Source organism: Pleurodeles waltl, chromosome 4_1 (genome assembly GCF_031143425.1).
Source record: "Pleurodeles waltl isolate 20211129_DDA chromosome 4_1, aPleWal1.hap1.20221129, whole genome shotgun sequence".
NCBI classification, from domain to species: Eukaryota; Metazoa; Chordata; class Amphibia; order Caudata; family Salamandridae; genus Pleurodeles; species Pleurodeles waltl.
Window position 1 is genome coordinate 481,757,048 of NC_090442.1, and position 25,100 is coordinate 481,782,147.

A 25,100-nucleotide genomic window follows, 5' to 3' on the forward strand; every position below is an offset into this window, starting at 1 on the left:
TGGACATTCCAAAAATGTTTGGCCATCGGATATGACCTGTTCTGAGTTTTAATAGCTCTGAGATGTTGTCAAAATCATACCTTGAGTTTGTGAAGAGTGCTCCTAATATATTTTTTACAACATCGACATTGGAGAACATATACCACAAATTTCTGTGATCAAACATGATCTCCCCTCCATTTGCATGCTTTGGAGTGGCCACACCACCAAAAATGCAGACTCTTTTTAGTCAACCACGTTGATTTGTCCTTTTCCAGAAATAGACTTCTAATCAACATGTCTCCTAATAATCGAAATTTTCAAAATGGGATCTGGGTGTGTGGGCCAATTTTTGTCCTGGTATGTTCATCCTGTTGCAAAACATGCCAGTTATAAGTAAGAACCTTTTTAAGTGCTTAATGTTCTTGATTAAATTCCAAAGCAAATCTCAGAGGGGAGGATTTCACAATTCGCTGATCCCTAGGAGGGGGTATTCCATAAAGAAAGTCCTTTCTTTTCTTGATGTTCACCCTGTCATGCACGTCAGATAAGACTTTCTGCAGATATCCTCTTTCTGAGAATCTCCATGTCATCACAGATACTTCCTTTTCAAATGCCATGTCACTTGAGCAAATCATGCAAGCTCTCAAATATTGACTATAATGTATGCTCCATTTAAGGGCTCTTGGATGCCCACTATTTCCATGCACAAGTTTCCAATTTTCCTTCTTTCACTTCAAGTAGGACATCCAAGAACTAAATTTTAGTGTTACTCCAAGTCATAGTTAGCTGTATATTCAGGGTGTTCTCATTCAGTTGTTTGACATTTTCTCATAGATGACTCTCTTCTCCGTCCCATATAAGAAACAAATCATCGATAAGGTGCACCCAAAGCACTACTTTCTCCATGTATATACTAAATGTGTCTGACCACGCTACCGCCTTTTCCCACCACCCCATATAGAGGTTGATATAGGTCAGTGCAAGTGAAGCCCCCATAGCTGTACCTTGCTGATGGAGGTAGTAATTGTTGTTAAACAAAATAATATTGTGCGTCAGGCAAAATAAAAGCATGTACAAATTCTATAAAGTGCTCTCTTTAAAAGTATCTACATGCCTCTGTGTGTGCCTAATTGGTGCTTGATAGATGTATATAGGGATGTGACATCCACGGTCACTAGGAGGTAACTGTTAAATCAACAAATGTTGTTAATCTTAGACAGAGGATCAGTAGTGTCACATAAATAAGATGGAAGTTCAGTGACATATGGCACAAGAATACATCAAGATACCTAGACGTATATTTTAAGAGGGAACTTATCATGCTAACAAGGGGCCTACCAGTGGGATGATACATATCTTTATGGATCTTTGAGAAGAAATAAATCCAAGGAATTTTTGGATGATCCACTTTCAAATATGCATATTTGTCATGTTCTAAGAACCCCTCACTCAGCTATTGTCTAAGCATTTTATGGTAACTCTCTTAATGCCACTGATAGGCTTCCCTCTCAGTTTTTCATAGAGATCACGATTTTGTAACTGTTTCTGGGCCTCTTCAATGTATTGATCAGTGTCCATAATAACGATGTCCCTACCCTTATCTGAGGGCTTTATAATAATGGACTCATTGCTTTTAAGTGTATTAATTTCTTTCCAATGATTGCGAGTGAAGTTGCCCCTTCTTTTAGTCTTGGTGTCAGTTTGAAGTTTATTGATGTCTACGACCGCTAATTCATTCAAAATATGCACTACATTGCCACAGGGCAGTTGAAGGTTAAATCTGCTGGGTGGCTTTAAATGACTTACACTGGATTGATCAGTGACAAAACCCATAGATTCTAATAACACACAAATAAATATGTGTAATAGCCAATATGTGGTTCATCTAATTGAATGTTAATGTGGCCTATGGTATATAGGGAACACCACCTGCCTAGTAACGAAAGGAATACTCAAGCACATCAGAACTATACAACATCAGGATCAGAGTTATTCTGTGGCAAAACATTACACCAAACAACATGGGAACAAATGGAAAAGCATGCATTATTTTGGTATAGCGCAGGTGAACAAGGATGAACACAGGTGTGACAGGACTCTTAAATTGAAAAGGTTGGAGAGTAAATACATTATACAACTACGCACAAAGTCACCCCATGGGTTAAACAATACAGAGGAACTGTATGTTCATTTATAATTAGCACATGAACTGCTTCAACAAATATCTTTTGATCTGTTTCCTGACTGTGATGCAATTTTGTAGATCAATGGTAAAAGCATTTGGAATGTGAATGGTTCCTTGTGAGAGATATAATTGAGAGTTGTGTAAACTGGAGCAGAAGCAGAAGCCAAATTAGCACATGTGAAGTTACAATAGGAGGTTCTTTATTTAAATAGTGAGGACAAGAGGGAAAATCAGGATAATGTATAACAGCTGATATACACCCAGTTTCTAAATTATCATATAGCTAATAAACAGCTTTGAGCTTTATCTATAATAGATGGAGGTAATAGGGTATATTGAAAGGAACTATGGGGTACAATTATATAGAATAAGCATGTAGCTATATTTATTTGACCGGTGAGACATCCTGTAGTGAGATATAGCAATTAGAGCCCTTAAGCCACAGGCACTTAGCCTTTAGAAACTATATGTGATGTAGGTTTGTGGTGAGGTATAATAAACAGCATACTTTTACATCAGATACTCATCTTTTAATTCAGCTATGATAATGGAAGATGGATAACAAGCAAGGGGACAAAGTTCGGCTTTTTAGAGAGAGGTGATATTACTTAAATTGAGGTGTTTTATGAATAAGTATGAGAGTTATCCACTGCATTCAATGCATTAACTACAGGGATTTCCAGGATACAATAAAGAAGTGTAAATATGGTTAATTGTATCTGCACTTAAGTGCCATAACACTCACACTATTCGTTTTCTAGACCCTTCCATTATTAGGTTGTACATATCAAAGCTTAAAATATGGCAAAAACATCATAGTATGTTCATTGGGTGATGGGTTTAAGTATTGTTTTTATGTGCACTACATGGTCCAGAATGCCTCATGGGTGGCAGAGTGGACCAATTGTATTTAATGTGAAATGGTAGAAGGACTCACTAACCATGAGCAAGACTCCTAAGGGTGGTGGTTGCTGAACGTTAATAAAGACGAAGATATTGGCACTCTGGAGTGCAGTGAATTATTCTTTTTTTTTTTTTATATATATATATCTTCAAGGTTTGTGGGTCTGGAGTAAATCTAAACTTCCCCATATGCACTCAATATTCTGTCTTTGATATTCTTGTACCAGTAACTGTGAAAGTACACATCTATAGAGCACAGCTTTAATGTTTGGGTGTAGATAAGGGACATGACCACCTGCAAATATATCTCTGGATACAAGCCTGCCAGCCACAACCTTTGGCCCTACATTGCATGATCAACTGTAGCAGATGCACTCTAGGAACAGCTGAAATGCCAAGCAAGAGCAATGTTTGTTGTGCTCACTGCATTTCATATTGCTCTTCTGAAAAAATCCTATCCCCAAAAATGTTTTTTCTGAAAATCAAAATAACAATGGCTCTGAAACACATCAGAGTTTCACCCTGCATGCAGGGCATATTTGTTGTTTCTCTTGCCCATGTCCCAATCCTCATGCTGCTCTAAATAGTTCAGGATGACGTTCACTCAGAACAAAGGTCCTGTGGTGGACTGTCTGCCAGGTCAAGGTTTAGAGATACTGGAACCAACTGAGGCTCCTCTATCAAAAACACACTGGTTTCCCCATGTCTAAATGAGTTATTTACACCTAATACATCACACATTAATAGTCACTCAGTCCTGTTGACTTCAGTTTAACCTTCTTAGATAATTCTTCAAATAACTTACTTTTCACCCTAAACTATGATTTCAACTCAATGTTTGTTTTTCTCCCCAGTGCATGTTTTCATCCTCTTTTCTCCCCAGGTATAATAGCAATGGCAACGTGTTAGTAGAATAATCCAGTGCTCTCTTATTGAACCTATTAAACGAAGCACAGGCAAAGTTGCAGAGACTGCAATAACAACAGCAAAATATGCATTCTTATCCCAGCAATGAATTGGCAACTACACTTTCACACTGAGTATCACTTCCGCAAAGCATTCCAATAATCCATCACACGTAATCCAGATTGTGTGTATGCGGATCATAGAATCTCATTCACTGAGATGCTCATCGCCTCCATTAGTTGGAAGGGCATCTGCAGACGCACACAATATGTGGAACCTTGCTTTTGGGTAATAACTACAGATGGCTACTAGATGGGCAACTCCACTGACCTGCTCGCCTCATATAGTAAAGCCTGCACCTTCTTGGACCTCAAAATCAGACTCTTTCACTGTAATTTGACCAATTAGAATTAATCTTTGTGCAGTCCAGAAACTGCAGGAGTACTATAACTGTGTGTTACTGTGGAGTGACACACTTCAGGAGCAGAGGGTGCAAATTCTGTATTGCCCTAATAACAAGGGTATCTTCGCAGTTTGCTTTCACAAAACATCTGAAACATATAATTACTTTAATTCCAGTAAGCATGGCAGAAAAGTGGAACTGGTCCTAAAATTATGTTTTTGGTAAACAATATTCATAACAAATTCAGAATAACTAATTAAAAATAATATCAACCGAGTAAAAAGAACTGTTTTAAAAGATATTAGTTATAGTATAAAGGGCGTCCCTGAGAGAGTTTCATAGCACCATGGCTGGTCTCCAGAACTGGGGAGACATAAAAAAGCACTTCTGAATTTTTTTTCTGAATTTTAAAAGTATTGGGAGATACTTTCTCTTTGCTTGGGTCCAGCAGACGGGGTGATAGCCGGGAGGTCATTCCGTGTGAAGAATTCACAAACGTCAACAAGCCAGCCTGTGCAGGCCTTCATCCTAAGTAATCAAATAAGGTGATTCTAGAGAGCAAAGACCATGGGCATCCTGACAATTTATTGTCCAGCACATGCTTCAGTCAGTCAGGGGCAGTGAACATCTGAACTTGACCCGAGTCACTTCTTTGAATCCCAGCAGGCCTTACTCAGACTTTCATCCTCCCGAGATCAAGAGAATGAGTACAATGAGTACAGCACCTTGAGACAGTTATAGGTGAGTAGTTGCGTTCTATAAATCTTAATTTGATTTTATTATTTTATTTTACAATTGAGTTCACAAATGGAAACAATAATCTATCATTTTAATTTCATGGACTTCCTTTTTCCATTATTCTTCTGAACAACTGCCCATTACTTGAACTATCCCTTTAGTAAGCGGTTTTTGTAGTGAATATTTAATTTTTGGCATCTTTTGACTTGCATTTTATTGATTTATTGTGATTTCCTGGAAACCATATTTGCCTTCTTACATTGACTAAGAGAGGCATGAAAAGCAAGTTACCTGTACTAACTTTTGAGACGCCAAGCAAAATGCTACTGATATCCAAAAGTAGTGAAAGAGCCCTGCTGAATGACAACCTACACTGTCACACCGGTAAACCGCGAGGTGTCTGTAGAAAAGAATGCGGGGCTTGACCGGCAGCTCCTGTTGAGCAGGTTTCTTGCTTGCTGGAGATTTGGTCAGGCATCCCTGAAGGTTTTGGAAGCGTCAAACTTCTAGTGTTTGTCAGTCTTAAATATAGCGAAAGCCGCCTTTGATGTAAGAGATAAGGTTTTCTGTGGACCAAAATCAAGTATTCAATTCCGTTCATTAATTGGGGCTTGGGGGGAGCAAGGGCTCGCCCGGTCTCCCCCCGGGCATATCGGGCGTGGGTGGTCCAATCCACCTCACGACACCCGATTGGTCAGAAGAATGGATGGGTGGGTCCTTTGTTTAGGGGTATATATGGAGGGGACAGGCTGTGGGTGGCCTCTTTAGCCGTCTTGCCACACCCAGGGTTGTTGCTTGGAAGATTTTTGTGTAGGTAGGCCTTAGAATAATAAAGTCACGTTGGTTGAATTTAGTAGCAGTATGGTTACTTCAGTTAGAGTTCTTGAGGCTTTGAAGGTTCTGCAGGAGGAGGGTAGGGAGGACCTATTGCAGCAAGGAGTATTAGATCAGGAGGGAATGGGGTTAAAGAGGCCTAGGAGGGCGTCATCTGAGGGTGTGGCGGCAGCGGTAATTGCTTGTTCGTCACCGGTGTCGGGAAAAAAGTATAAACCAAAAAGTGTCATGGGCCGGCGTTTTGCGCAGGCAGTGGCTGAGGGTGAGGGGGTGGAGGGTTTCAGTTTGGCAGGCTTACCGTCTGGATGTCCTGGGGCCATACGGGGCGGTTCGAGGCTCGTGCGACGCGCAGGAGCCTCGTTAAGGCAGCATGTAGCCTCTCGTGGGAGAGGCTCTGCCGATCACTGTGAGGTGGCGGCAGTTGGCCGCGTGGAGGCCGAGGCGCGAGTAACTGCGCATGCGCTCACCTCCAAGAAGAAGGCGCGCTTAAGGTAACAAGCTCCACTCTCCTCGTGAAACATTGGTGAGCGAGGGGAGGGAGTTTTTGATGAAAGGCCCTTGGCAGGGGGCTGCAAGATGGCGGCACGCATTGAGGATCGGCAAGAGCCGATTCTCATTGTTTCAGATTCTGAGGAGGACGACCCCTTGGGCAATTTTAACATAAAAGGTGCAATGAGGGACTTGGAGCAGGTAAGGAGGAGTGAGAATAATATACTTGTGCAGTGGGTTCCTAGATTGGTTAGCCCGATGTTGCACAAAATGCAGCATTGGGATGTAGAGAATAGGACTCTTATTCAGACAGGGCAGTTGGTGGAGGTTATGGATAAGGGTGAGAGTAGGGTACCAGGTATAGCTTTTGAGGAAGATGAGCTAGGTGATAATTGCGGTGGGACGCAGGTTGGTGTGGAGTTTGGGAACCCTGTTTGTGAACATGGTGTGCCTGGGTGTGGCAAGGCGCTTACTTCGAGCGGGCATGAAGAGCATATGTCAAAGGCAGGACAAGGGCGGCCTGCCTTCACCTCAGGACACACGGTGGGGGTTAGTACACCCCTAAGACACCGAGAAGAAGAGAGGGTGAGACCTGGAGCGGCTCACCCGACATCGGGGGAGGCACTTTTATCATCTCAGGTGTGGAAACGACGTATTGCTTATGAGGAACCTTCTACTAGCCAGAGCGCTAGTGGATTGACACAAGATATCGGTTTTGAGGAATGCTTGGATTTTGATGAGGGCAATGAGACAGTTGGTCTGGTTGGGGGTCTTCAAAGGGATTTAGGTGGGCAAGGGAATAACAGGTCTCGGAGTTTTGGTGTCTTGCAGGATCAGAGGAAGGCGGCGGTCCGGAGCGATCGTCAAGATGGTGAGAGGAGTTTACCTGGTTCGGCTGGGAACTTGTCTAGAGGTGAGGAGAGACCTTTTATTTCAGGTTTCGAAGGGCGGGGTGGTGGGGCTTGGGTCAGCTGGGGGGAAGGCGAGGGTGCAAGATATGGGTATGCAGACTTGTAGTTCGAGCAATGATGTGGTGAGTTCAAAGGTGGGTGACTCGGAGGTAAGTGTTCCGTCAAGTAAAGCAGAACTGGAGCGTTTGGCTCAAGATCAAGGTAAAGACAGTCAAGTGGATAATGCTGGGAGGAATGTAAATAATAAAAAGCTTCCTTACTTGGGAGTGTCGATGCCTTTGGGGGACGCATCTCACTCAATCCTTAAAAGATAAAATTTGGAGGGGTGAGTTTATAGATGTGTTTAAATTGTTACATAGGGAAATTCAAGCCAAGGAAGGGTCAAAGGAAGAAGAATGGGAGTTGGCCAAGAGGTTGAAAGTGCCAACTACGATTGAGAACTGGACTTCAGCATTTTTGATATACGCTAGTGTATGTTGTGAACGCTTTCCAGATAGGAGTGTGGCTTTATTAAAATACATGGACATTGTTTGTCGGGCCCAAATGGATTATGGAGGTTTTGGGTGGTTTCGTTATGATGAGGAATTTCGAGCTCGCATGGCGATTTATCCCGAAAAAGAATGGGGGGAAATTGATAATGAATTATGGATGCAGTGGTTGAGGTCAGGGAGGAATGCGCCTGTGATGCATACAGCTAGTGGTTTACCTTTACAGTACAAGCCCTTTCAGGGCCGTCCCACCCAATTTGGGGTGGGGAATACCTCAAGAGGTCAGTTGCCACAGAATGGGTCATGTTGGGCAGTTAGTAGCAGAGGATGTATGAGGCAACAGTGTAAATTTAGGCATGACTGCTCCAGTTGTGGGGGCAGACATCCAGTTTTCCAGTGCTTCGGAGGCATGCATTGGGGAGGACAAGGATCGCAAGGACGAGGTGGAGACAGGGGTAGGAGTTACACATAACATATTGTTGGTAAAGGGCCCTACTCCTATTAACCTGGAGGTTTTGAGTTTCTGGTTACAGGCTTATCCGAAGGAGAAAGAGGCGAAGGCACTGGAGTGGGGATTTAAAGTTGGTTTTAGGTTGTGTTATCAAGGGCTGAGAGTTAGGAGGTGGGCCAGGAATTTGAAATCAGCCTTAGATTATCCAGAGGTGGTGAGGAAAAAGTTGGAAAAATAAGTTTTGTTGGGTAGAATTGTTGGTCCATTTCATAGTTGGCCTTTGGAAAATTTGACAATTTCCCCACTGGGTGTAGTGCCTAAGAAGCAGCAGGGCGAATTTTGATTGATCCACCATTTATCTTGGCCTGTGGGTGCTTCCATTAATGATTTTATTGCCACAGAGGATTCTGTTGTTCATTATGCTTCAATAGACAAAGCAATTGCTTCAGTAAAGCGTTGTGGCAAAGGGGCAAAGATGGCAAAGTCGGATATTCAGTCTGCGTTTAGGCTTCTCACAGTTCATCCGAAGGATTTCTCTTTGCTGGGCATCCAGTTTGAAGGGGCCATTTATATGGAAAGGATGTTGACTATGGGATGTTCTGTTTCTTGCTCACTGTTTGAGATGTTCAGTTCCTTTTTGCAGTGGTATTTTCAGTTTAGGACAGGTTATAAATTAGTGACGCATTATTTGGATGACTTCTTTTTTGTGGGTGCGACCGGATCAACTGATTGTGAGGGGGCGCTATGTGGTTTTCAGAGAGTCATGTTTGAGTTGGGTGTTCCTTTAGTGCCTGAGAAGACCGAAGGTCCAGCCACTTGTTTGAATTTTTTGGGGATCTAATTAGATTCACAGAAAATGGAAATCCGTTGGACAAAGTGCAGTTGCTGATTGGTTTGCTGAAAGAGGCGGTACGCAAGCCTAACTTGGAATTGAGGCAGGTTCAATGTTTCACTTGGTCATTTAAATTTTGCTTGTAAAGTTGTGAGGGTGGAAGGGCTTTTTTTAGGAGACTAGGGTTTTCTATAAAGGGTGCAGTTCTGCCTCATCATCATGTTCGTTTATGGGCAAGCGTTCGGGATGACTTGAGAATGTGGATTGTGTTTCTACGAGATTTCAATGGAGTCACCATGTTGGTGGATGATGTGGACTGGTTTTGGCAAGTGCAATTTTTTTCTGACGCAGCAGGTGCTCATGGTTTTGGTGTTTTTTGGGATGGGCATTGGGCTGCGGAAGCCTGGCACAAGGCTTGGAAGGATGCTCACCATAGCATTGCCTTTTTGGAGTTTTTTCCATTAGTGGTAGCATTGCCTATTTGGGGGCATGCCTTGGCTAACAGGAATGTGATTTTTAATGTGGACAACCAGACAGTTGTGAACTTGGTTAATGGTCAGAAGCCTAGGGATGAGAAAGTTTTGCGGCTTTTGCTATTATTCTTGTTAAAATGTTTACAATGTAATATTATGTTCAAAGCCAGATATGTTCCAGGTGTCAATAATGATATTGCTGATGCGTTATCTCGTTTTCAGTGGCAGAGATTCTGTGGTCTTGCACCGGGAGTGGACATTTTGAAGACACCAGTTCCAGGGACTTTATGGGATTTGGGAATTTGAGGATATTGGAGCTGATTCAGCAGTCTATAGCTCCCTCCACGAGGAAAAGTTATGAGCAGGCTTGGCTGGAATTTTTAGCATCAGGGGCAGTTAGAAGAGCAAGGGGGGACTTAGTCATTAAAGAGAGAAGGGAGGATGCTGTGCGTTTTATTATGCAACTGGTCGATTTGGGTTTATCTGCTGTAAGTATCTCAAGTAAGTTGTCTGGCATTTCATTTTACGGTAAGTATTTTTGGGGTTATGACCCGGTGGAAGGCGAACTTTGTAGGAGGATGATTGCCAGTGGGGTGCGAGACGATGCAGGCGGCGCCCAATAACCTTGCAGCTTCTAAAAGATATTATGTTAGTCAAGGATGTCTGTTTTTCACAATGGGAGGTTCAGTTATTGGCATTATGCATGTCGTGGCTTTTCCATGGTGCCTTTAGAGTTTCTGAGTTACTGGGTTTAAGAGGTAAGGAGAGTATTTTATGCTCTGAGGTTAAAGAAAGGCAGGGTGTAGTGTATGTGTGGTTAAGGCTTCCAAAACATATCAATTGGGGAGGGGTAGGGAGGTGGTATTGAGAGGGTCGCAATTTCCTGAGGGGACAGTTTTTTGTTGGCGGTTGTTTGCAGGTAAGCTGCCAGCGAGTTCTCGGCTATTATTTATGCATGAAGATGGTTCTTGTTTAAGATCTCATCAGTTGCTGTCAGGTTTGAAGATGTGTTTAAAAAATGTGGGTTTGGATCCAAGCTTATATGGGACTCATTCTTTCAGAATTGGGGATGCCATTGAGGCTCGGCAACATGGGTTTTCAGACAGTGCAATAATGGAACTGGGTCATTGGAAGTCACAGCGTCTTAGGCGTTATGTTAGGCCGAGTCTGTTTGAAGACCATTGACTGACGAACCTGTTTTGATTGGTAGGTAATGTTTCTTTTTGTTGTTTTCTGTTCCAGGTTGTGTAGCTGCCCCCCACGGAGCAGCGTGTTCTGTTTGGATAATGGGGCACTCGTTCGTGAGGTGGGCGGAGAAGCAGGCCTCAGCGAGACATTTTGGAAGACAGTTGGGCCTGGATGGGGCCAGAATTAAGGTGCCATGGTTCGGAAAAAGTGGTATGAGGTGGGGAGAATTGCTGTTTGTGCTTTCAAAACGTTTGTCACGAGGGGTTTGTCCGGATCTGCTGGTGCTGCATTTGGGGGAGAACGACTTGGTTGCTTTGTCGGGAATAGGACTTTTGAAGGCCATGAAGATGGATTTGATGAGCATTAAGCGTAAGTGGGAAGGGACGCATATAGTGTGGACTGAAATGGTTCCTAGAAGAGTTTGGAGAGGAGCGTATTCTTTCAAAGGTATTGAGAAGCAGAGGCAGAAAGTTAATAGGGAAATGCGTGGTTTTTGTTTGGAGGAAGGATTTTCGGTTTTGCATCATAGTGATATTGTCCATAGTGATCCACATTTGTCAAGACAGGATGGAGTACATTTATCGTTTTTGGGAAATTAGTTTTATTTGTTGGAGTTGAGAATGAAGATACCTGAGTTATTGGGGGAGAGGTTATGGGACCATCATTGAGGTCAGGTAACATGGGTGGGCCAGGAAAACGCCTGCCGGGTTTTCCTGTGTGGCGGGGTCTTTACAGATACGCTTTGGTGGGGGAAGGGTACTGTTGCACAAAGTTGAGATGCCGGGGAGTTTTTGACAAGGAGTAAAAGGGAGGAAAAGGCAAGGGGATAATTTAGAAGGGGGACAGCAGGACAGATGGGTAATGGTTGGGTCGGGGCAAGGTGGGGATGGAAAGGGGGCATTGATGAGGGGTAAGTTTGTAGAGGGTGGGGTTGGGAGGTTTAGGAGGTTTTATGTATTAGTGGGGCTTGTATATTTTTGTAAGGCTAAATGCCAAGGTTTTATTGCCCAGACCTGTTCTATTAAAAGGGCCTTTTAACCCCATTTTTGAGTGTTGGTGGTTTGTGCGACATCACGCCAAATGGGGGCTAAGGGGGAGCGAGGGCTCGCCCGGTCTCCCCCCCGGGCACATCGGGCGTGGGTGGTACAATCCACCTCATGACACCCGATTGGTCAGAAGAATGGATCAGTGGGTCCTTTGTTTAGGGGTATATATGGAGGAAGCAGGCTGTGGGTGGCCTCTTTGGCCGTCTTGCCACACCCAGGGTTGTTGCTGTGGGCGATTTTTGTGCCCTCCCAGATATAGGTGGTTTTTCTTTGTTTTTTGGGCTAAATTTTCACTTTTCATTCTGTTGGTACTCTTAAGGGTTTTTGATAGGTTGTTTGCTGGTCCGACGTTTGTTTATGGTAAGTTTTAACAGGACAGGTCTTGGTTTACTTTGTTTTTTATTTTGTTTTTGTTATTTTGTCGCTGATAGAGAGGTCTGCATTGCGGGGTCTTTACAGATACGCTTTGGGGGGAAGGGTACGGTTGCACAAAGTTGAGATGCCGGGGAGTTTTTGACAAGGAGTAAAAGGGAGGAAAAGGCAAGGGGATAATATAGAAGGAGGGCAGCAGGACAGAGGGGTAATGGTTGGGTCGGGCAAGGTGGGGATGGAAAGGGGGCATTGATGAGGGGTAAGTTTGTAGAGGGTGGGGGAGGGAGGTTTAGGATGTTTTATGTATTAGTGAGGTTTGTGTAGTTTTGTAAGGCTAAATGCCAAGGTTTTATTACCCAGACATGTTCTATAAAAGCAGCCTTTTAACCCCATTTTTGAGTGTTGGTGGTTTGTGTGACGTCGCACCCGATAGCTGAAATGCATTGCATTCAAGGCTAACATTCAGCTGTGGCACATATGGATCACAAGTTAATTCCAAAGGCTTCCTTATCAGTAGGTAATTCTACTGCTGTTACCCATTCCATATAGGAGACATTCACTTGTACACCTATCGTTATACATTAATCAAGGTCTATGGACCCAGGCTGTGAAACTTACAGAACCCAACCATCAGAAGGAATCAAATACACACTTTACTGGACAGGCCTGAAAATGGACGTTCGGCGTGCTTTAAGCCCCACCCCTCCAGGGCCAGTGATTGCAAAATATCAAGCTAGTGCCTTCCCCTCACTCACTGAACTCTAACTCTTTCTGAATTTGGCCTTAAGCTTGAAATAACCTTAAGGAGGCACTTGAGGCTTCCCAAAAACCTTACTTTAATAAATGTCTGGAAGCTTTAGCCAAACCACTATCCCTGACTATGCATTAAATAAAACCTTTAAAATAATAATGCAAACACGAGCTTACTTTAATCTCATATGTTGTTCCAGGGTTGAGGCTTGTGAGAATAAATTCTGAGCTGTCTCGAGAGGCCTTGGCCTCAGAGTACACCGTCTGCAGCCAGGGGCAGACCTCCTTGTATCTGACAGCATAAGATACAATCCTCCCATTGGTATTTTTAGGAATAGACCAGGACAGAAGAATTCCTGCTGATCCAACTCGTTCCCCTCCAAGGGACGTCGGTGCACCAGGAACTGAAAAATAAAAAGAAACACTATTCTCAGTGAGGCGACCATATGAGGTTGTACATTTTCATTTTTGTAAAAATAAATGTATACAAATAAATAAATAAACATAAAACATACTATACTAAAACTCATTGCCAGCGTGGGGTTAAAAAACTTAAAATACTAACGATAGAGGTGGGGTAAAGGATCTTTTTTCAACTGCTGTGCTACAAAGATGCGTTTTCCAAATTCCAGGAACATTCTTAGATAAGAATGTGGAAAATGCAATACATCAAACTTCAAAAGCACAGGGTTTCAGATGCCAGGACACAGTATTTATTCGTATTATCTCGGAACGAGGGTGCGGGGTAAAACGTGCGAGGATCTTTTTATTTGTAATTCAGTCTAGTATCACTAGTGCTCCCGGAAAGATACAAACTGAGCAAGTTACTAGCTCGTTACGGTAAACTGGACTAGAAACAAAGCACTTGGATGGCTTGAGCTTCCCAGGGGCAGTAGAGTTCAGCTGAGGGTGGCGCCCATTTTATCACTCGCTCTGTCAGAAGAGATTGCACATGCTTCTTTGGAAAAACACGTAATCTATTCCTACATTTCTTGCAGCCAGAGGATTAAGGCTAAAGGCTACCTCATGGAAGCATGCGCCTGTGTCTCAGGCGGGCAGTGGGCTCTACACCGTCCGGGCTCATGCACCCCACAATAGGCAAATCAGGTCCTTAAATCGGTAGAAACTCACTCGTTTCATTCGTGGTGACAGACTTGCTGACGGGCGAACTGTTCACGGATGCTGACACCGTAGACACTGTAACGGTGTAGCCAGCGCCTGGAACCGTGCCGGAGACATCTGCCTGAAAATTCAAACACACATCCTTTAACTGTTTTTTTTTATATTGTCACTTTTACAGATGATGACTTGTACCATGCACATTCCATGGCAGAACAACTAAAATGCAAGAGAGGCCAGTCGGACAGACATTATTTGGGTCACTATATGAATCACGTTAAAGGAAACATCAACATGCGTTTCGTTACCAGGAGACAGGTGTATACCCCGATCTTATCTGCAGTACATGCTACGCAGAAGTCGGACAAGCCAAACAGGGACAAAAGACAGCATGCAAAAAGCAAACACAAGTTCCCCAAATCGTTCTTATCTCCCAACCAAGCCCTTTTCCACTAACATCCTTTTGTACAGTACCTGCGTCTCTGCAGTCTCCCACAGAAGCGAGAACAGAAGAATGCAAAAAGTGATCATGATTATACTTTTTTGGTGCGTGGAATGAAAATGTTCCTTTTTCCTTTTGATGGCTCCGCCGTGGAATGTTGCCTGCATTAATGATTTAGATGCAGGGCTGCCTGGCAAGTGCACAATTAATGAGCCTGTATTACTCAACAGTACTGCCCCTTCCTTTGTTAAACTATTTATGAGCCCTCGGGTGACTAGCTAGAGGTGATGGGCAGGCTTGGAAAAGGCTCCCTACCTGGTGTTAAGGTAATACACCCACACAAGGAAGTTTGCCCTGACAAATATGGCGGGAGCGGTTTGGTTTTCGACCGATATTTAATAAAAGGGCCGGAGCAGGGGGCGTCATGGCTGGTTGGCATTACAAAGAATATTCCCATCAGCGCTCGGCGTGTAAACAAAAGCTGACCATCCTTGCACTCTAATGAGAGCCTTACCTGATACTCCCCACCTCCCAGCTCTCTGACAGCAACAAAGCCGTGGCGCGGAGTGAGGTCCACCTGATATCCTTCCACCCGTCCACGCGGCCGTCTCCAGCGCAGGGAAAAGGAATGCGATGAAACATTGAAGGCTTGCAGTCCCCTCGGCTTTTCGGGTTCTATTCATGAAAAAACGCAACACAAATTGAATTGTCTTTCTCTTCAAGTTGCTATTCCAGTGTCCGAGTAGGGTTGGGTAAAGTCCATAATATTAAGCACGATTACTGCTTCACTTGTACGACTAATTCTACAAACCACTTAGACAGAAAAATAACTACTTACTTTAAAATCACCACCTCGCTGCAAATATCCGCATACTCACTGCGCTTGTTGGTAAAGAGCACAGACTCGAGGCTCATCCGGCTTGGCGTGAGCATTATTAATGATAGATTTTTTGGACTGGGCAGGATTGCCCATCCCACTGCTGCACTCCCCCTTTTTCCAGCTCAACTTTAATTGGGACAACTCGCACTAAGTGTCAAACAAACATGCAAGTACGCCTACTTTATAACCTTAGCAAAAAGTTTAGGTGATTTAGCATATACATATGTGACTATATTTTTAAAGCAGATAACTTTTTTGGAACACTGAGCAATACTGGTCGACTAGTTAATTGCTGGAAGAGGCATGAATTTATTTTAAAAGTAGAACATAAAAAAGGACTTGCTGGGTTGAGAGTTAAGCATGTGTTAATCCAGAGTATCTGGCGTCAGCCAAACAAAATATCAAGACCATATGGCCACTTATTGCACAGAATTAAACCCGTTCGATCTGGTGTATTCATCCGCCAGAAAAAAAAATCTTAGTCTATTAAGGGCACACCAAGGGAAAATGCAGGTAGTCAAGGATCGGAAAAGTGTTCAATTGCTCCTGAATTGCCTTCTTCAGGGCCACAGGCTCAGTACATACAGAGAAGTTGGGGGTGAACTGCTCCTATTGTAGAAGGGCAAAGGCTGATTTGTGTTATGTTCGACCATGGCTGAAGATGCATAGTGAGTGAAAAATTATATTGGAATGCTGCTCAGAATGATTGCCAATGCCTGACATTAATCAATGATTCAACTGAGTATTGCTTTGTATCCTTCAGGGTGGCACTATACGTTTGACGGGTATGCTCAGACATATGTGGGTCCCATACTTGCTTTATCCAAAGACTCATACTGCACCACACTGATAAGGCTCAGCAATGTTCTAACAGATTTAAGGCTGCTTTTGTTCCCATTCAAAAGCAGCATGGCCACCCAGTTGCTTTTGTCCCTGTTTAGAGGGGACATGGCCTAGTATTTTGGCTGGACTGCGGCTATTGTTGCAGGACCAATGGTAATTTATATTAAGGTTAGTCCTTTACCTGAAGTGGCAAAAAATAACTAGGATGCAACAGAGAGTAATTAATGAAGATGAATATAGGTCAAGTATCCTTTCCATCACATTTCTCATACTATGCAGTCAAGAGTAATTGCCAATGGATGTTACTAATTCAAGCATGCTACTCACCTCCCTTTCATATTTCTCACTTAGATTCCCATGAGTGCAACTGGTATGCCATGATATGGGCCCCATGTTTGCCGTGCCAGAGGACTCAAGCTGCAACTTACAAAAGTTAGAAGTGATGGAGGTCCTGGGCCCGATGGTCTCCCCCTGCAATCTTTAAATCTGAGCCACATTTCTGGAGCAGTGCAACAGGCAGTGTCTTTGACAATGTTTCACTTAGTAGTGTGGTACCACCAAGGTGGCTGAGGGCCTATATAGTCCCCATCCATTGAAAGAAGAGCAGAGGGGACTCAGAGAACTACAGGCTCACAGCCCTGGATGATGCGAATGCTATAGGTTTTGCCGCATTGATTTTGAAGGATCTACATGAGTGGGCTATGCCGGCAAACATAGTTCCCTAGTTCCAGACAGGGTTCTGTAAAAATGTCAGCTATTACATTGTGGTCCTTGCCTTCCTAGTCCATAAGACCATCAGTAGAAAATGATCCCTTCATGTGTGCTACATTGATTATGTAAAAGCATTTGACAGTTTCAATAGAGCCAGTTTATGGTGGAAGATGAGTGACTGGGGCCTTGCTGCAAAAATATTAAATTCCATCATTATTTTATATTCTAATAACTAGGTTGAAGACAAACTCAGCAACAAATGCACAGTGTCTAAGTGAATATACATTGATAAAGGGCTAAAACAGGGCTTTGTTCTGACCCCAATTCGCTTAAATTGATTTACTGCCGACATTGAAACAACCTCAAAAAACAAAAATCTTGTCTGCCAAGACTCAATAGCCAAATCCTGTACACCATGCAGCACTTAGACAACACATAACTTTTGAATTTGTTTTCAGCCGGGCTCCAATCTTCTCTTAACAACTTGTTTACCTACTGTAACAGCAATAAACTAGAAATAAATCCAGGAAAAACTGCAATTGTCACGTTTACAAAGAATTGTAAGGGGCATCAGTGGTCATGGAAACTAAAAGAGCAATGATTAATATGATTAACTCTTATAAATACCATGGTGTTGAATTTCAATGTTCCAACACATCTAGCAATCACATGGATGCCATGCAAAACAGGCCAAAAGGATAGCGGCAGGACTTTGCAAAATAGCGAATACCTTTACAGGCCTTTCCCTCTTGCCATTATTGCAAGTTATAAAAAACACATTTCGGCCTTCATTAAGTTATGCTCTTGAAGCATTCCCAGATAAACTGGGGGACTGGTTAAACGACAATCAATCCAGACTCCTTTGCCAAATATTCAGGCTCCCACATTCCACAAGAGAACCCAATTGTCCTGGTTTTTCCTCATCAGAAGGTTATTGAGTGCGATTGAAAGTCCCTTCTACCTGGGCAAATACATGGTCAATGTTGGTAACTAGCTATTAGTGTTCATTGCTGCCTAAAGCTATACATGTTGTTTAATGCATGCAACTATTAAAGCTCCTTACTGGCTGCAGCTATGAATCCATAGTTACGTCTGGGGACACTAATGTTCCTTACTGCCTTGGTCTCTTGATAAACAATCAAACCGCAGAGGATGCAAGACCAGAAGTAGTGTGAGGCATGGAACAGGTGTCAAGTCACCTGGTGAGATCCAGTTTACCGTACCATATCTTACTCAAAATAACTTTTTGAGTAAAAGGACACATAACCCTCACCCATTTGACATGGCATGCTTTATGAGAAGGCCCAGTACTAACAAGTAATCAGCTTTTGCTTAGGCTCCGATAGCCAATAGATCTCTTTTGTGGGAGTGTTGCGTGTTCTGTCTTATTTCTGCATCCCCTCATAACATATATTTGTTGGTTAGCCTTATTGTTTCCTAAGGTTTCACAGATATTTAATAATGCATGATGCCATGTGATATTCCATTTAGAATATTCACATTATCATAATGTTTATTTATTCTTGAATTATGTATTTCTAGCTCCGTGCTTTACATTCCTAAGTGTGACATTTAGAGAAAAGCACAGTGACTTTGAGTGAATAGCCAACGGAATTCACACGCTTCTATTCTCACCTTCCCTTATAGAATCACAGGTTATTTTTTCTCAAAAAAAGTTTGAACATTTTTATATACAGAATGTTCACAAATTTCAGATATTCCAAAGAAAGCACCCATGAAAGCTTGCACCAAGGTTGTGGTTGTCGCTTGCTATCTCATTCTTTTGAGAGCAGTGACACACAAGTGACAAGAAATAGAGTACACAAGGGCTGGCATCAGACGGGAAAAATAATGGCTCACAATACACAAGTAACACTGCACAAATGCATTACCTTAGTATTCTGTTGAGTCCAAAGCACCCCCCTCCTTCTTACCTAGCTATGACAATGTTGTATTAGTCCTACAGCAACCTCTATCCTCACTATTTGCACTTACAACACCATTTGACCCCTCCCAAGCTCCCTTCTGGTGCTTCCACATACCCCTTTGGCTTTCCTGTGCTGAAGTACTTTCTTTCGGTACCCTAGGGTGCTTACCCCCTTTCAAACCTCCAAAACATGTAGAAATTGGCTAATCCCCCGTAGGTGTATTTACCTTAATATACGGTACAGAAAATACACCTATGGCATGGAAAATTAAAATTTCACCTATGGACTACATGAGTTCAACACAAAGACAAACCCAATCCACAGATTAGGACATGGGTGAACACTTCTTAAGCAGCAATGGTCCAGTGGGAATTATTTCAGCTGGTAACCGTCTATGTAAACCACGTGCCACCTATCTCAATTTAAAATTTAAACGTCACTTAATGAAGAAGAAATCACATATTCGTAATTAATAAAACACGGCCTTTCTCATTGAACGGTGGTTAAATGTATTTCTTTATGTACACTTCTTTTATGGAGGTAGAAAACAAAAACACTTTATGTGACAATAATGCAGACAATACAGTGAGTGAGGGCAAACGGTGCAGATGTGACTTATATGGCGATTATACCAGACTACTGATGATAGTCCCTGGATTTATAACACTTCGTACAGAAACCTGTTAATAAATTGCAGGTATTTCTACTGCATGACTATGGGCTTGATTTAGGGTTCGGCTGAGGGGTTACTCCATCCCAACGGTGACTGAAATCCTGTCCACCGAAATCTAAATCTCATTGTTTCCTATTGGGCTTAAGTTTCGGCGGACACGATATCTGTCACCTTTGTAACTGAGTAACCCCTCTGCCGAAATCTAAATCAGGCCCACAGATTGTAAACAAAGCAATTACTCTTGACATTTCACCCTGTGGTTATTCAATGGGTCTCATCTCGGCATGTCATCTGACTATCATGAGTATGGCAATACTCCTACATCATGGTGCCAAAGTTCACCAGGAAAGATTCATTAGCTTAAGACCTCAGTATCAAGGGCATGTAATAACAACAATTTCCACCACTCAAATCACTTGTGCTTTGCATCAGCCTTTGGTTTTACTCTCTGTCAGGAAAATAGTCCCGATTTTTGGGCAACTTAATAGACATGTGTGAGACATTATAGCCCAAGCTTTCAAGCTTGTTCATTAAGATGTTTATTATTCCACTCTAGTCACCGCGAGCCATGAGTCTGAAAATTATGCTAACTCACAGACTAAATTTAAGACCACTATATTTAATCCCACAAAAATATGATTTAGTTCTAAATCTCAACAAATTAATTTTATAAATATTAGTTTCATAGCGCAATACATATGCACTTTATATTTTAGTAGGGATAAGTACCACCACCTGGGAGATATGAATATATACTTGTAATTCTTTTATATAGGTTCAAGAGTACCTGGCATTTATCAAGCAGACTATCATATGTATTGTCCTTTCCAGCTAGCCATGGCAGAAAAATCACAAAGTGGAAAAAAAAAACATATGCCCATACCATGTTAAAATCAGGGTGCAGAAAAATCAGAAAAGGCAAATGGTAGGCATTCAAACAGGAGCATATTGGATACTGACAAGTCCAGCACCAATTCTTACTTGCACTGATTACAACTTAATCCATCTTTTACATGTGCATATAACCATGCAAAGTGTTGGAAAGTGGATTATTGGTAAGGGCAAGTAGGTACCTACACTTAGCAATAGGCCACAAACCCCCACTAGGTCCAGTCAAGGTCTCAGTAAATTAATCCATGCTGAACCCTTGGTAGCTTGGCCCACAAGCAGTTAGGCTTAATTTAGGAGACAGGTGTGTAAAGCTTTTATTATCAACAAAATAGTAAACAATTAAAACCCAATACACAATACAAATCCAATACCAATTTATAAAAAAATGAAATATTTTTATCGTTACAATAACACCAAACTGAAAAAAAAAATCCAATGTAGGGAACCAGAGATATGAATTTTTAAAGATTAAAAGTAAAACTAGCTCTTAGAAGCAAAGGGCGCTGAAAATGTTTAAAAAAAAGGCCCCACTGGACAGGGACAAAGCCCAGAGATCAGGCCATCCATGATGTAACTTTTTTACACTTACTTTTAGAAGTGTTTCTTGATTCAGGAAAGTGGACCACAGAACCAGCCAAGGGTTCAGAGGCTCTGGTTTGCCTCATTGGGTGTGGGTCTACAACTTCCAAAATGCACCTCTTCGGTTTATCTAGCTTTTTACAATAGTTGCTCCAAATCTTTGGATTTTCTTCCAGAGGTATTTTTGGGTCATTGAAGTGTCCATAAACTTGATCCAAGGTTCCAGAAGCTCCTAGTTGCTCCTTGGAAGTTGGGAGTACAGTTCCCAGAATGCACCTGGTCAGAATCCTCAAATGGCCACTAGGCGCTGGTAAGCTGGGCTCTTCTTGCAGGACTTGAACTCTGGTCAGCTCCTTTGTACCTTTAGCTTACAGAGAGTCCATTCCTGGAGTTGTAGAAGCAAGGCAAAGTCCTTTTCTTGGTGAAGCCCAAAGTGTGCAGCTGGTGCAGTCCTTGTGAGTGCAGTTCTTCAGATGCAGACCCCCAGGATCCCTGAAAGCAACACTCCCTAAAACTCAACATGGCAAAAATTCATCCTTGGAGGTTAGATCTGGCTGAGTCCAACCACTGGTGTGGCTAAGTCTTCCTTAACATACCCCGTCCAACCCCTCTCCGAATCTAGTCAGTAGGGCTCCCATCTGTCTAGGGGAGCAGGGAATGGGGACGGTCCAGTTTCTGTTCAAAGTGGCATTCCCTCCTTTGAGGGACAGTTTGGCTACTATTTCCCCATCCTGCTCTGCCATCTGCTGCAGCAGTTCACCGCCCACCAGCTGCTTCCTTAATCTCAGCCCAGGCCACTTCACATCTCATTAAGGTAGCCTGGCTCAGGCTGCCAGAGGCTGGCTAATCAGGGAAGGGCACTACAGGGGTGAATTTGGTAACTTTCAGAAAGAGTTCTAAACCTCTTTTTCTGAGCTGGTTATATTTAATTCAACATTTGCAAGTTGTTGGATTTATTATAACATTTAGGCCCTCATTATGACTTTGGAGTTTTCCAGGCAAGTCCGCAAAGCAGAATACCGCCACCATACCGTCAGTGCTGGCGGTACAGTTACTGCCGTATTACCACCCAAATACAGCCACAAATGCAACACCGCCAGGCTGACTGATGGTGAAAGAATGACTGTCCGACCCCCACCCCGCCAAGCCGACACCATTCAGTCCGCCCTATCACATGTCAGTTTCCTGCCCAGCGGTCCATGCACGGTGGAACATGATTGGCGGTGCGCAGCTCCGTGGTTCAAAAAGGTACCGCCAATAGTAGGCAACACCACATTGGGCAGTTTGAATACTCCACACCTGAGACACATACACAAATCACACACCCCTGCTCATGGCACCATAAAACATCCCCCCCACACACACCCACAATTCCCTGCGATTCCTACAAACAGCACACATAGCGACAACCCATTCACACAGAACCCATACACCACATGCACATTCTCACTGCACGTTTTGCACTAGGCACACATCACACTCACACACCAACACCACAACCCATCTGCACCCACATCCAAACACCCTCACCCCACCAACCACCCCACACTGCACCCTACACACACTACATCCCCCTACACGCAACATAGCACTTCAAAAGCACCCATGTTACACTGACAATGAGTTGAGGGTCATGGTAGATAAAATTGTCAGGGTAGAGCCACACCTTTTCGGAGCCAGGTCCAGCAAATGTCGTTGGCAAGGAAAGCAGAGTTATGGCAGAGGATCGTAGACAGGGTCAACTCAGTGGGCACACATCCATGTACAAGGGAGGACATCAGGAAGAGGTGGAACAACCTATGGGGGAAGGTGCGTTCCATGGCGTCCAGGCACCAGATCACGATGAACAAGACTGCTGGTGGGCCCCCACCGCCACACCTTGAGTTAACACCCTGGGAGGAGAAGGTCTTGTACATCATGCATCCTGAGGGCTTGACAGGAATCAAAGGAGGTCTTGACTCTGGTAAGCCAACAATACCCACCAGCACCAACCACTGCTGCTCAGCATGTGTCCCCACCACCCATCACTCCCCAATCCACCCCATCTCACACCTCTGCACCCCCCAGGCACCCCACACCCCTCCCCTGCACACCACCCCACCCCACTGCCACCATCCTCACACAGACACCCGCTAATCCAAGGATAACAACCACAATGCCGAGCACCACAATTTCCACAATGCAACATTCCCTACACATCAGAGGATCACAGTCCCACTTTACAGTGGAACACCTGCATGGAAAACCATACCACATGCCACACCAATTGGCAACCTCAACTGCATTCCAACACATGGCAATGACAGAAATGTTATCCACTATCCTCAACCCTCAATGGTACATGGAAACAATGGCACAATCCGCATCCCCAAACAATGTCTGCAGTACTGCAGCTATCATTGCCATCACTGGGAAGCAAGCCAGGCTACACCGTGCATCACACAATGTGGCCAACTGGTACATCTCCAAAATGAACTCACTCCCTTTCCATCCACAGGTCTCCCTGCCACTGCTAACCGCCAGCAGATGCCAGGGTCAGACAGCCCGCCAGGATGAAGGCCCCAGTGGATGTCTGAACAGTGACGACTAGCCTGGACCATCAGGGATGATTGGTCAGTCCATACCCAGCAGTCCCACCCTGGACACACTGGACTCCCCTTCCCATGTGGCAACTACACCGCAGTCAGCCTTTCGTCCCCGAACAAGTGCCCCAGGGATGGGTCAATCAGAAGTGTGCCCCACAGTACAGGGGCCTGAGTCAAGGGCACACACTCAAGACAATGAAGGTCATGGTGCTACAGGGAGTGGTCACACTGTGCCAGGGGCAGAGGCACAGGGGGCCGTGAGTAGTGGAAGGGGACCTGTGGTCCATGGGGTGGGGCAGCCACAACAACAGACTTCGGTGCATAAGACCAAATCCAGGACACGACGGGCCACATCTTCACTACCGTGCAGGAGAACCAGAGGCTACAGAGGGAACGCCATCAGGAGGCCATGCAGCAGAGGCAGGTCCTCAATGCCACCATGGCCTCCATTGCAGGGGTGCTGAAGGAACTGACCACCATCCTGCGTGAGTCCTCCACCCACCAGCAAACCCCTTCCACTAGTCACATCCCAACAGAGCCCTCCACTGCAGTGGTTACTAGTGGAATGGAGGCCCTGTCTGTGGACCCGCAGACCACCAGCACCCCTCCCTCTGTAGCTGAGGGACCCCCACACAAGTGAGGACATCCAACCAGACATCCTACAGGAACTGATGCCAAGACCAACACCACTGCCAGGAAGTGACCCTCTCCTGAACATACTCCCTTGTGTGCCATAGAGACACCCTGTTGACTGTCCACTGTCATCTCTTCATTCTCTCATGGTCCCCTATACTGGACCTGGACTGCACACAGCTGGGCTAACTATACTGATGAGTTCATCCACCATGACCCACTCATCACCCCTTGCACATGTCAGTCAAAAATAAACACTATTGAGCACAGCTACTGTGTACAGTTTTCTTGTAAGAAGGACCATTTACTGTGACATAATATCTTTTACTGTTAACTTATTGTCCTGCCAAAGTTTGTGAGAGTGACAGAAGGGGAAGCAATATGCAGCATGGGTGATAGTGGAGCAGGCAGAGGCTGGACACGTGTCAAGGGAGTCAACAGGTGATGCAGGAACCAGAATGCACCACACAAATGCCCTGCAAGTTGAACAAGACAGGGACAACAATCACTATAGGAATCAAATATGCCCACACAACACACATGCACTATATTTCCAAAGTCCAAAGGGTGAGTTGGCAAGTGTCAGCTCAAACCATATGCACATGTCAGACCCACATTCCCAAGACAACCATCCAATGGTCCCTTCATCACAGCAGACAAAGCTAAACTTAAGGCATGTTCCCCAGTCAAAACAGTAATGTTGTACTGCCTCCCAATGTGGTTTCTGAGGCTAGGTAGCAATACTGTTGACACCACAATGCATAGCACACATATTGCAGTTGATATGGCAGTACTCGGACCAATGGAAAAGCACAAACATGTCACATGTGAAGTAACACAACAGCAGGGTGATAATTGCACTGAA

At 43.9% G+C, this 25,100-nt stretch overlaps 1 protein-coding gene across 1 annotated transcript in view; it reads right to left on the bottom strand.

Moving 5' to 3' along the window:
• The window catches only part of PTPRQ (protein tyrosine phosphatase receptor type Q), a 1,423,303-nt gene that overhangs the window by 970,741 nt on the left and 427,462 nt on the right, over window positions 1-25,100 (bottom strand). The window contains exons 15-17 of the mRNA XM_069227528.1: window positions 15,027-15,187; window positions 14,083-14,194; window positions 13,129-13,355 (exon numbers count right to left, since the gene is read on the bottom strand). Coding sequence (XP_069083629.1) covers window positions 13,129-13,355; window positions 14,083-14,194; window positions 15,027-15,187 — 500 coding nt within the window. The remainder of the gene's footprint in view (window positions 1-13,128; window positions 13,356-14,082; window positions 14,195-15,026; window positions 15,188-25,100) is intronic.